The sequence below is a fragment of the Vicugna pacos genome, chromosome 7, assembly GCF_048564905.1.
Source record: "Vicugna pacos chromosome 7, VicPac4, whole genome shotgun sequence".
NCBI classification, from domain to species: domain Eukaryota; kingdom Metazoa; phylum Chordata; class Mammalia; order Artiodactyla; family Camelidae; genus Vicugna; species Vicugna pacos.
The window spans coordinates 75,168,426-75,182,689 of record NC_132993.1 but is presented as its reverse complement, the minus strand read 5'-3'; the positions used below and the strand labels follow the sequence as shown (position 1 = coordinate 75,182,689).

Here is a 14,264-nt window from a genome sequence, read left to right as displayed (position 1 = left end):
TTTGCCAACAAAGGTTCTCTTATGCTCTCCCAGTTCACATAAAAATTTGCAGTATTATTTACATATGAGCCCTATTGCAAATAGGAGCAATGACTTTATAGTTTATTTTCAAATGTGAAAAATAAAGAATTCAGGAATAAAATTGGCAGCATCAGTGGATCTCATTATCTATGTACATCTCATGTATATTATCTATGTCACATCTAAATAATGTATAACTTTATAAGTCCTTGTATAAAGCTTTACTTTTACACTTCTTATTTTCCCTTGCAAGCCAAAAATGAGCAATTTTATTACTTTATTTTTAAACTTTGTTTCCTAACCACAAAGGAACTTAAATGACTTTTAAAAAAAAAAGTGAAAGCATACTGAATAAACCAGTTATTTTTTTATTTTGGTCTATGCCAAATCATTCAGTTACTTTCCTTTAATTTAGATGATTAGACTTTGCTTGCCAAAGATAAGTTCTTGGATCATATGTACAAGGAAACACGAGCATTCTAAATTGAAAGCGGTGAAACCTCTAGCCATCAGCCTTTTGTTGTTATTTGGTACTTCTTTCTGGCATGAAGACTACACTTATTTCACATGCTTGAGAAAGGCTACAAAGCAATAGCTATATTACACTTCTGGCTCAGTTTCTTTATGCTAATATTCTTCTCGCAACATCTCTTATATTTTGCTTTTCTGCTTTTCAACTTGAACTTCACGTTTTCTTTTTCTCCCACTTCTTCCTACCATGGGGTTTTTAGTAATAAGTGTACTTTTCACCCTTCCATCACACATTATGTTTCAAATTCATTAATTTTAGAAGTGGCCAAAAGACGCTTCCATAGTAAAAAGCGGGGAGTACCTAGCTAGGCAATTAAAAGAAGATTTACTTATCAAATTGTGAAAGTCAATTAATTTTTATAACATGGTTCTTATTTTATGCTGCTTGAATACCCCTTTTGTGGCAATAGATAAATTTAATTTATTGAAGATACGAGCTTCAGAACATTGATAAATTGAAGAGTTTTTAGTTGAAATTAGAACACAAACAGAATTAATTGGATGCAAATTAAAATAATAGGTGCTCATAATTCAAGCCTTACAAGGTGTTACAATATTCCTGCAGACAAATGTGACTTTGTAGTGAAGTTCTTCTTGAAAAACTAGATTTGCTAGTACATCTTAAATAATGTACCATGACTGAATTAATTACCTATAAACCTTAAAACAAAATTAAATTTTTGTCTTAGCTAATTGAGCTTAGAATAAATGCCTGTTTTAAAATGTTCTCCCATTCAGTAGTATTTCTGGAAATGCTTGGCAAATTCATTTTTGTTTCTACTGCTTAATAGGAAATAAACACATATAAGAATATAATGCCAAAATTCATATTTCTATAGCATAGAAACTGAAGTATCTAGTTTATCTGATCCCATGTACATTTAATCCTTGTGATTTTACTATATTCTAGTTCATTTAGCAATAGGCTTTATACACCCAGTGGGCTAGTTTTTAATTGTATTATATAATTAACCTGAGATTAGCCTTTCAACTAAGAAGGAAAATATTCCAAATAATTTTCTTTATCTGAGAAAGAAAAAAGCATACACAGATTATATTTACATCATTAGTATTTCCCTAAGATGAACTGTGTTGTACTCGGAGGGAACAGAATGAAGATACATTAACAAAGATAGGGATGGCTTCCACATTTTATACACTAGCAACTTCTAATTTTCATTAATTTTTAAACTGTATTGGTGTCCCAGGAGCAAAAATATACATTGTACGCAACATATGTTTACAGAAGACAGATCAGTCAAAAGAAAAATGATGAACTCAGCTGTCAGTTAACATACTATTGTCCACTAAAATTCAAATATTTGCATGGCACTTCAAAACTGAATCCAAGCAAAGCTGTTGTGCATGAGAACTGATGAAAGTTACTAGCCCTCAAACATCACTTTTTAAAAAATGTATTTTCTTATCTTTCATAAATCCAGTTTTACTGAAGTTGTGAAACAAAGAACCACAAGCTAAGAACCTTAGTAGGTTAATGCTTTGTCTTTTAAAATGCCCAGAAGAGCATTTCCATTTTGTGAATTTAGTCAAATGGCTGTTTCATTTCAATAAAAGTCGAAGCCAGTGAGAGGCAGTGTCTGCTACCACACGGACACATGGATACACCGTGCACTTCTGTTTCCACTGCTGCTGAGATCTGCACCCTCACAGGTGTCATTACCTCAGCAAAGTCTCCGTATTTTAGGGGATGGCACACCTCGTTTTATACATTGTGCTGGTCTGAAATGAGGTTAATGAGGAATTCACTTACTCCTTTAAGAGAAAAGTGCTTTCTCAGAGCTTAAAACAAAATTAGTTATGTTATTCTCTATTCTTAAAAAATAAATTATTTACTGAATTATTCTCACATATTTGGAAAGGCATTTTAGCTACAAGGAGGAGTTTGGGCTAAAACAGGATTAAACCAGTAAAAAAAATTGCAGAGAAGAGGTGCAGACTGAACAGCCTCAGCCTGCAGTGATTTCTTCGAAACTTGGGAGGGAAAAGTCCTCTCTCAGACTTTCATAGTTGCTTTAGTGTTTACCAAAAGCTCGTTAATAAGAGGTCCTTCAGTTTTCAGAACGTCAGCTGTAAACACCTAATAACTTTGCAGAGTAAAATTACGTATTTGAACTCAAGAATAATAAATCATTTATAATACCCAAATGTAAATATAGTGGAATAGATTTTATAGGCAATGCTTCATTACTTTTTTCTCATCATCTTTCCTGTCTTTCTTGTAGCAGACAATTTTACTAATAAACTAAATGGGTAAAGGTAAAGGAATGAGGGTCAACCATTCCAACCAGTACTTAGCTTCTCTGGTGAAGGAAAAAAAATGTGGAATCAATGACTAATCAAAGTCTAGGATCACCCTCAGCACATGCAATTTGAAATTTAGCACTGTTTCAAGCAACTTACTGTTTGCTGGCGGAAGTCACAGATGTGAAACTTGATCACCCAGGTGACACAAGCATCATTTATTACACTTCCAAGATAAGCATCTAAGACTCTCTCTTAAATATACTAGAGTGAAATGAATGAAACAACATTCACTCAATTTGTGTAGAAATTTAAAAAATTTCTATGTACCTCTTTGGACTTTTAAGATCAAATCTTCCAAATGGAAACCCTTTAGGATAAGTAGTTGAACTTACTCTTAAAACTGTGGGAGGAAGGGGGAAGCAGATTTCTTTTAACCTTGCAGGACTTTCGTTTCTGTCCAAAATGTCCATAAGACATTTGGTCCAAAAGACATTTGGTCGACACCAAGAGGTCCTTGAAATTTGGTCCATCCAAAACATCTGTGAGCATATTTGGTTCACGCCAAATGGTTTGGGGCCGGACCAAATATCAAGGACTTTCTGTAGTTGGACCAAATGGCTTTTGGACATTTTAGACAGGATCAAATGTCTGTTAACCTCTTTTAAAGGAATCTTGAAAAGGAGCTAGTATCCTAGTTATTTAAAGAAAATTCTATTGATGGATTTTTCTCTAATGACTCTGACACCCTGACACCAGTGTTTTTTTTGCTATGGTTAAAATCAGTTAGGAGCCATTACTTACACTGATTGATAGCTAGACAACTTATAAAATGTCCCACTTGCCTTCCCGCATTACTGTTCCTGCTTCTTCATGAATTTTAAAGCCACGTATTTAAAACACATGGTCTGTCATCTTTCCAAACCATGTTGCAGAAATGGGAAACCCAGTCCAATCGTTTGACATTCACATCTCAGCTGAATTCTGGCAGAATGTGAGGCTTGCTCACTGTTTGTCTACCAGTTCCCATGGCAGTTCATAAACTGGTTATCTCTGGCCCCTTCCACACTTGTAGACTTCATCACATAGGGGCCACCAAAGTGCAGGGACAGGTCTAAGGAAGCTATTATGACATTTAAGAAGCCTACTGCTTCTGTCATGTTGAAAACACAGTTATACACTTTATGTTTTACAGGGTGCAGTAATGGGAGGCATCTCCTACCATAGTGTATGGAGTCAGAAAGCCAACAAGAGAATCGCTGAAAATGAAAACCTTCTCATTTCACTTCAGCTGATATTGGTTAAAGTCACTGCTCTGTAGAATGAAAGAACAAAAACAAATGTTTTAAAATTTTAAAAATTTATTTAAAATTAAATAAGGTACCATTTCTTTTTCAGAAGGGGGAAAATTGTTTAAGCATGCTTCTTCATGAAACTAAGGGAAAATAATAGAAATGTGTTAGAAGAATATTTCTAAGCCCATAATTTGAATACTTTTGGGGGTGGTAACCACAGTCAATAAGACTGGTTACCACAGTCTTATTGAGAAATAATCCTCATATTCAGTAATGTATTTAGTTAAAGAATACAATTCAGGGTTTTTCATTTATTCACAGAAGTATGCAACCATTACCACAATCTAATTTTATTTTATTTTATTTTATTTTATTTTATTTTATCTTATTTATTTTTTCAGCGTGAAAGCAAGTTTATTCAGGGAGATACACACTTCATTGACAGAGTGCAAGCTACCTCAGAAGGCAAAAGAGAGTGCCCCCACAATCAATTTTAGAACATTTTCCTCATCCCTCAAAGAAATCCTGCACCCTTCACCTGTTGTCATTCTATTCACTTCTCAAAATACCTTACTCTCCTCATTTGCTCTCAATTTAGGCCCCAGTTTTTGTGTGATGGCTTCTTACAACATTTTCTTTGTGCCCCAGGTCTGTTGATGAAGATGGAGGGGAGGCAGCGGGGTGAAAGGAGGGGGCTGTGTTAAGTTCCTGGTAAATTACAATGAAAAGAGTTTTCAACAGGAACCTGAGAAATGTGCCTCAGTGAGGGTCTCACAGAGAAACATGAAATATATTTGTGTTCAGACATATGGATAAAAGTATGCTAACCACTGGATAAGTATACCCTCTGTTTATGGTTTCTCTCTGTCCTTTCCTTTCACTACCTCTCTACCCAAATCTTTCTCCTCTTTCTAGCTTGTCTTATTTTGGTGTATTCCTTTTTCTAGATTACCACAGCCCTTAATACAACAACAGCCTCTGTCCTCCAGTTTTCCATTGGTAAGTGTTTTTAGCGATTAAGCGATTTAACTTGGAAATGGTTGTTTTAATCATGGTGTACAATCAGGATCATAGTGCCAGATGCTTTCAGATGAAGACAAGAGTAAGTCTGAACATGGCAGTAAATAATTTAAAACAGTTTTAACGTGAAATTAAAAAAATTTTTGTTGATACATTCTGTTCTCATTTCTCTCCAGCAATGAGTGTTATTTAAAAATAATACAGGTAAATTCAAAACATGTGGATTTTGAATGTGTTGGGTTATTATATTACAGTAGAATTACCTTATGGTTATGTTTTGCTCAAGTTAAGATTGAAGTCTGTTAAATTTCCTGCAGTATTACTGACTGGTAGAGAAAAATACAATTATTGGTGGCTGAGAGAAACCAACTAAGGCTTCATGTTTGACATAAATAATCTATGTTTAATTCAGACATGGATGCTTTAAAAATTACTGTATCTGGCAATATTTCTTTTAAGTGCTTTTACTTTAGAGCTAAAAATTCCCACCCAAATATTCATTATAATAAGGTATCTTTTGATCAAGTGTTAATAATTTTGCTATTATATTATTTTCCATCCTAATTTTCGAAGGTATATATTAATAAACAACATGTCCAAGTTTCCAAAGGGAGTGTTCTCCCTTTGGATAAATGCCTTTTAGAAGAAAAATAAATGCCTTCTAGATGGGGCTAGCTTTATTGGTCTTGGTCTCATAGCATGGAAATCTCCTGGCCTCTCTCCATGACATGAAGATTGCTGGCAGCCACGCCCCTAGGATAGCAGCCTCCCATCTCCACCGTCTTTACCCTCGTATCTTTGGGGATCCGCCACTAGAGAAAAGACTGTTCCTCACTGGCCTTCTAGTCCTAATTGCAAATCAGTGCTCTCACAGCCCACTGGGTTGATTGTAACAAAGAGCAGTTTTCTTCAAGTCGTGTAGTTGTGACTTTTTCATCAGGTTGCCTCCTTTCAGCTTCTGTAAGTATTATGTGAACCAGCCTGACTGAGGCTTGGATTCTCTTCTGACATCGATGACATTACATGCAACATTTTTCAAACTATTCAGATGTCTAAATGTGGTCATAAGAAAAGCATTAGCAAAGACAAAATAATGAGGTTTTTTGTGAAAGAGGTTTTTTTTTTTTAATCTATTAGCAAGTGTATCCTAAACTTTCTATCATGAGCATGTAATATTTTTATAATCATAAAAAATGTTTTTTAAAAGTTGTGGTGCTACAAAAATGGATATTTTTAAAACTCTAGCAGGACAGGCTAGTGTAACTTAGAGGTTCTTAACCAGAACAAATATGTTTAAATTTATTATGCTATTAATATAAAATGTAAGTTAAACGTTTTTTATTTATCTGTAATCTGAATATTTATTCTTATGTTTTTGTTAGAACAATGGATGTAGTTTCAGATATTATCTTTAAGCAATTAAAGAACACAGGAGAATCCTCTTTAAAATATATGCCTCACAATTCTGCTAGTATTTGGATTTTATTCAAGGTAGCAGAGATCCAACACCAATTAAATTATCCTTCCTTAAAGGAAAAAAAATAGTCTATTTTTGTAAGTAGTCACAAGTACGCTGTGGAGCTGGCATATATTCATTTCCTCACCTTTCAGTAGTCCCCTCTGTGAACGACAGAGCTGATGAAAGAGGATTGAGAAGTGATATTTATCAGAGAATGTAGGGTTTGGTGCCTGAGACCCAAAACCCAGAAGCATCATCGTGCCCAGACTTAGGACTAGACCCCAAAATGCGACTTCGCGAGAATTCTTGATTACCCCACATGTCAGAGGGCTGCAGCCCAGCAGACCAGAGAGTAGCATGTATCATTTAATGCCTGGATTTGAATCCTAGGTTAGAAGACCTGAAGAGTAACAAAATTAGGGAGTTGTAAAAGATGGATGGATGGATGGATGGTTAAATAGATAGATAGGTATCTCAAGTTTATAACTGAAAAATACAATTAGAAATCTTTTTTGGATGGCAGCTTTAAAATCCAAAGTCAAATTTTAGCATGTCATTGTTTGGGAATGAAACAAAATATTTAGTTAAAAAATTATCATTTACTGCTTAGTGACTTTGTTGGGGAATTTGCTTTCTTCATTTTGAGAATAAAAATTCTTGGGAACCGAGAAGCATTAGCATGGCTGAGAAACAATGTAATGGGAAACCATGAGCTGTATGGTGCATGGTGTTGTATGGTAAATACAGGAAAGCGGGCAGAACTTTCCAGAAATGGTTTTGTGTTTCTCATTACAAGTGCTTGGAGTGGTAACACTCTGTTATACGGATGGTGTGAGGGCTAGACTGGGGCACACACACCAGTTCCAGAGATGACATCCTTGTGTGCGTTCATTCTGAGCTTTACAAGCCCCACAGTAACCAAACACCAAAATAGCAATTGCAGCCAAGTAGACATAGCATTTATGTTCGATTTAAAAATGGTATTGAGTGTGTTACCAAAAAAATTCAACACTTATGTTTATTTGTGTCTTGTGGAATTTTCTAAATCTATGCTGACAGTGTGGTTAAATATGGTCAGTCAGATTTAGAGTCACTCCGTAGAAAGTCCTCTGGAGTGTTAAATATTCATTGTATATTGTGATGATTCAGACATAATACAGACATTTTCTAGGGCATTATATCATTATTTATGGCTTCAGTGGTGAATTAGGTTCATAATTAGGGGCATATTACCACAATTGAATAAATTATTGCCTTAATATTTTTCTGTTGCTCTTGTAAACATTTTTAATTACATCACAAATGTTATCCAAGAGAGTCTCAAGAACTTCAGATATATATATGGAAATATCTTGAATTACTAAAGACCGTCTCAAATAAATTCTATCATGCCAATGTTTAGCACCAGTGCTATTCCAGCTCTTTCAAACGCACACACACACATGTGTGCACGTAAATATACAGACTGTCTTAACCAAATGAATTTAAAGTTAAAGCATCCTGAAAAAACAGTTCTGCGAGTTAAAATTTATCAGGTTATCAACAGCTAAATCATCCTGAGAGATGTCCTAAACTGTTCTTAGAAGAACTTTTCATTTTTCTATTCCAATGAAAGATCTCATATCCATTTCTGTGCTGAGGCATTGATCTGCTACAATCCTCACTTGATTCATTAGATTCAACTTGTGGAATTTATGGTTATAGCCTTAGGGGCATTTACCCATTTCCTTTAGATTTCCTCTGGGACAGGAAGAAAAGTTTGAGATGATGCCCTTGCAAACTATTATTTTACAGATGCCTCCAGACTGTGTTTTCCCAGGCAGGGTCCTGGGTCCAAGGGAAGTGCTGATAGTGCTTTGTATCCATTGTTCCCTTGAGAAAATTTCACTGAGTATTTGCTGTCTGTGTAAGCTTTTCTGAGCTAAAGTTAGCTGCAAAAAGACAAAAAAGTGAGCAAACATTTCACAGTGCTGCATGGTGAGGTAGAAGGCTCTGGATACATATAGAGTGTGAGACCTCTAGAGAATTGCCTAATTGTTATAAACAGGGATGTTCGTGTGTAGAGGTCCCCGTGGTGTCAGGTCCTGCAGAGTAGAAAAATTCAGGAAGGCTTCTTAGGAGAATCCCTGAAAGCCAACAACCTGAGTCACTGAAAAGGATAAAGTTTTTCTGGGTGAGGAAATAGTGACACAAACAAGGAATAGAATGGAAACCTGAGTGCCCTCCTAGGCAGGAGGACTGGCTGGGGGTGGCTGTGACCAATCTCACATATAATTGTGTCCATCTGAAAAGTTAATCTACATCAGCTGAGGGTTTTTAATTGGCAACTGAGGTCAGAAAAATGACCTCTTTCTCCTTGAGCAATAAAGAAATGAAATTAATTCTTAAGATTCTTAAGAATTTGTGTGTCATCTTTTTTAGGAAAGACCAGTTGTGTTAAGAGTAGATTTGTCCCTTCCTTGATATAAATCTGCATTGATTCAGTCAAGAAGACCTTGCCAAGTAATATGCTTGTTTAATTTAGCCCAGCTCTTTTTCAGATTAATAGAATTTGTGAGCCAAATGGAGATTAAAGGTAAAGCATTTAAAAGCATACAGCATGAAGAACAGTTTGGCATGAGAGGTAAATCTGTCTCGTCCGTCATGCTACTCTCAGCCCCTAGCCCAGAGACTCAAAATAAGTGATGCTCATAAATATTTCTTGCCTGAGTGACAAGTAACTATTACAGAGACGTCTGTAATACTGTGTAACCAAGTACTAAATTGGTGTGATGCAGACATTTCATGCCAAGAGAAGATTTGGGGGAGGTGATGTGAGGACCTCAATCAGTGGAAAAGATGACCCAGAAGGAAACAGAGAATCACCAATAAACTGCTTTTAGTGAAGCCTGTAGATGAAAATATATATCCATGTGTTTATCAGTATGTCATTGTTGAACTAGCTAGAATCTTTTATTTGTTCATAGTTTATAGAGTTAGTACCTTTTTCGTTGGTCGTTACTTACAAATATCCTAAAGATTTAGGGGTTTGTGGGTGTGTATTTATTTTTCACTCCTTTTTGTTTGTTTTTAATCACCTCAAGCAGAGGAAAGGCATTGTGTCATAAATGTTTTATATTTACAGATTAAGCTATGAAAATATCCTTAAGACTGAATTATTCTCTTATGTACTCTGTGTGCTACAGACTCTCTGAGATAAATGAGAGCTACTCATGTTGTATTTTGAAAAATAAAAGCTAGAAGATTACAAAGTTAGAGGTACTCCTTGCTGAACTGGAAGATTGCTTTGTAAGAGCTCTGGCATTATTTTTTCTCAAATAGATGTGATAAATAAAATGCGTCTTATAAGATGTATTACATTGCATTCAGCATAAGGGAAGGAGTTTTTCCCTCAAGTTTGATTTATAAACATTTTAATTACTCAGAACTTATTTAATAGAGAAACTCTCAACTATTGAAACAACTAATTCAGAAGGAGGAGAAGTTGAACCCGCTCATATTTTGGTGGGAATTATTGCTCATTTCCTCTGTAAACTTCCTGAGATACTTTTCTAAATTAGAGTCTCATTTTTTTTCAAGAGTCACTTTCCTTCATAAGTGAGAAAGACCTTGGGGAATTTATTATGTAATGGTGAAAACCTCTTCTGAAAACATAGAAATCTTGAAGTATAAGACTAACAAAATCTCTGATGACTTGAGCTCAAAACATATAAATAAAAAGAAGGTTAGGATACTTAAGTGGTAAAGTTAGCTTAACACATATACTTTCTAGGTTAAATACATGTTTTTTTTGAGTGTAAGATTCTTGGATATGAATGGTATTAAAATCAGATTTATTTATGACTTGATTTTTAGGTCTTCAAAAATCTATATTAACACAAAATTAAAATATATATGAAACACTTCTGAGTTATCTATTTAATAATTAGAAGCTTGGAACTGACTTTAATTCAGGTTCTGCTGCTTCTTCCCCCTAGAGTTGACTTACTCCTTTTTAGGGAATCTATATTTAAAAGACCCGTCTATATGAACTTCATACGTATTCCAAGTTCACCTCAACCCAAGTTCTTAAGTCCTATTTTAAGTAATGAAACAGAATATTCTGAAATATTTGTAAGATTCTGCTAAGCATAAAGGTCCAGAAGAGACTATTGAGATTAAATATGTCTTTGAATTATTAAAACTGATAACTAAAGAATTGTTTTAATGTGAATACTGTTTGAAAGATACTATGCCCTTTTCCCTTTTGAAATATTTAATTCCTTGTCACTCGCTTTGATGAGGCTTAAAAAGTAAATAATTCATTCATAAATATATTTGTTGAGGGCCATTATAGTAGGAGGGATGTAATAAACTATAGGATGAAAAGAAACTGATCATTGATATAGACTAAGCGGTCTTTCCTGCATAAAATCTCATCTCATCCCACCTTGCTATCCCTGAATCCCCATTTCCTCTGTATTTATTTTATGATACCTACTTCACTCTGCGTTGATTTACACACTGGCCATTTATTTATATCCACTTTTACCTCTTATAGCATAAGTGGTCCTTGAAGACTAAAGAGTTTACAAGTATCCCTCTTTGTATAAAGGGCAGAATTTTACTCACAACTAGAACTAAATAAATATAAACTGAACTGAATTAAATTCGTAAGTTAGGAAAGAGATTTGGTAACACTGCACATTAGTGCTCAATACTATACACACCATTCTTGACTGCTGAGGCAAGGGAGTGTGCTGAATGAACTCCATGGTTGATGCAAAAACCTGATCTGAGCCAGCAGTTTTCCCTTTCTCATCAATTAAGGACTCTTAAAAAAAAAAAAATTTTGGCCGGGGAGGCCATTAGGTTTATTTATTTATTTTTAATGGAGATTCTGGGGATTGAACCCAGAATCTTGTGAATGCTAAGCACACACTCTAGCACTGAGCTATACCCTCTCCCTAAAAATTTTTTAATGAAGTATAGTTGATTTACAGTGTTGAGTTAGTTTCAGTTATTCAGCAAAGTGATTCAGTTATATATTCTTTCTTGTGGTCTTTTCCATTATAGATTATATGTGATATTGAGTATAGTTCCCTGGGCTATACAGTAGGTCCTTATTGTTTATCTATTTTATATATAGTAATGTGTTTCTGTTAATCCCAAACTCTTAGTTTATCTCCCCTTTGGTCACCGTAAGTTTTTTTTCTCTGTCTGTGAGTCTGTTTCTGTTTTTAAATAAGTTCATTTGCATCATTTTTCAGATGCTACACATAAGTAATATCATATGATATGTCTTTCCCTGACTTACTTCACTAGTATGATAATCTATAGGTCCATCCATGTTGCTGCAAATAGCAATATTTCATTCTTTTTATTACTGAGTAATATTCCATTGTATATATATGAAACACATCTTTACCCATTCATCTGCTGATGGACACTTAGGTTGCTTCCAAGTCTTGGCTATTATAAATAGTACTGCTGTGAACATTAAGGTGCATGTATCTTTTCAAATTAGAGTTTTCATCTTTTCCAGATATATGCCCAAGAATGGGATTGCTGGATCGTATGGTAACTCTATTTTTAGTTTTTTAAGGAACCTCTATACTGTTTTCTATAGTGGCTGCACCAAACTACCTTCCCACCAACAGTGTAGGGTTCTCTTTTCTCCACACCCTCTCAAGCACTTATTATAGACTTTTTGATAACGGCCATTCTAACCAGTGTGGGGTGATATCTCACTTTAGTTTTGCTTTGCATCTCTCTAGTAATAAGCCATGATAAGCATCTTTTGATGTGGCTGTTGGCCATCTGGATGTCTTCTTTGGAGAAATATCTATTTAGGTCTCCCATTTTTTAATTTTTTTTTTATTGAGCTGTATGAACTATTTGTATATTTTGGAAATTAAGTCCTTGTCACATCCTTTGCAAATGTTTTTTCCCAGTCTGTAGATTGCATTTTCATTTGTTTATGGTTTCCTTTGCTGTGCAAAAGCTTCTAAATTTGATTCTGTCCCATTTGTTTATTTTTGCTTTTATTTCTTTTGCCTTGTGAGACTGACCTAAGAAAACACTGCTACAATTTATATCAGAGAATGTTTTGCCTATGTTCTCTTCTAGGAGTTTAATGGTGTCCTGTCCTATGCTTAAGTCTTTAAGCCATTTTGAGTTTATCATTGTGTATGGTGTGAGGGACTGTTCTAACTTCACTGATATACATGCGGCTCTCCAGCTTTCCTAAAACGACTCAATCAAGGACTCTTGATCAATGATTCTTCTATCAGAGAGATCTTTAGGATGTGCCTATATTCACTGTTGGGAAAGCAAAACCTAAGACGCTGCCCAGCCTTCAAGGAGTTTATTATCAAATAGATCGGAGAGGGGTCCCTTTTTGTAAGAAGAAACCGAGGGGTGCAGACCACAGAGGACAGTGAAAGTGCAGCCTGTCAGAAAGCCCAGGAAAGGGGGAGGTCCAAAGACAAAGCTTTATCACTTGGGATGGAGACCGACAGCAGCAGGTGTGGTGCTGCCCCAGAGTGTCAGCATCACAAGGAAGTTTAGCGCGATGGCTCCCTTCAGGGAGACAAGGCGGAGGCCGCTCTAAGACCTTGAGACCAAGGTCAAAGCCCCAACAGCAACAAGGGTGGTAATGCCGAGTCTCCAGATTGCTGGGGGTGGAGAGGGGTGTTGCTTAACACCTGCTGCCAAAGGTGGGGATTAGTCTTCCTAGAAATGAGCCAGACCTGGGCCCTAGGGCTCGGTTTTTGGCTTCTGCCCTAGGGAAGGGGGCGCTGCTCGGCAGGGAACCTGGCAAAGCCTGGCACATTTTGCATTGCTTTTCCTTGTGTTTCTCCCAACATAGGATCAGATGAAACTTCTATGCTGTGGACTTGGGAGGAAACTTACAAAGGGGTGGGCACCCAAAAGTGGCTGGAAATGGCATGGTGTTCCATAAATCAGGAGAGGATTAGTCCCTTTCCCTCTTATGATAGGAGTGGCAGGGAAAAGGAAGAAATACAAATATTTTGGAAGTGAGGGAATGGGAATAGGACCGAAAGGGAGAAAGGTACAAAAGGGGAGGAGGACAGCTGTTCATTTTATATCCTGTGGTCATTGTCCATCTGCCATAAGCTGAAAGAAGTCACCTAATGAGGTTTGGGAATTTCAGCCAAGGAAGTGACTAAGGAGCAAAATATTAACTACAATAAATCACATACTGTCAGGTTTATTCAGAAAGAAAGGTTTGCAGACCCAATAGCCTGCTTACTAGTAAAACCAGTCAAAACAAAAATTATTACTAACAGCCTCATTCTAAACGTAGACAAATACAAAACAGAAGATGAAGAAGAGTTGCTTTTAAAACCTGGTTCTTTTTTTTACATTTTATGAAACAGGTTTTTTGAGTTTCAAGGAAGTGTGTTTTTAGCATAAGTATAGAATTATTGGTGAGGCTTGTTACTGTTCTATTTTATTTAACATCTCTTAATCCTTAATACCAGTTTTTAGTAGATGCTTAAAATGAAAATTTTACTTCCATATAATGATCCTTTTTACAACACTGTCCTTGAAATTTTTTTTTTTAGTTAAAAATATGCTAACTTCTTCCTCAAGGGTATTTTTTTGGTGAGCAAAACAGAGTTATAGACATAAATCCTAGATTTCCATATTCAAGTAATTGCTAAATCGAT

General features: G+C 35.6%; 1 protein-coding gene across 1 annotated transcript in view; it reads left to right on the top strand.

Moving 5' to 3' along the window:
* The window catches only part of RELN (reelin), a 440,736-nt gene that overhangs the window by 221,312 nt on the left and 205,160 nt on the right, over positions 1–14,264 (top strand). The window contains exon 8 of the mRNA XM_072965186.1: positions 5,057–5,108. Within this exon, the coding sequence (XP_072821287.1) occupies positions 5,057–5,108 (52 nt within the window). The remainder of the gene's footprint in view (positions 1–5,056; positions 5,109–14,264) is intronic.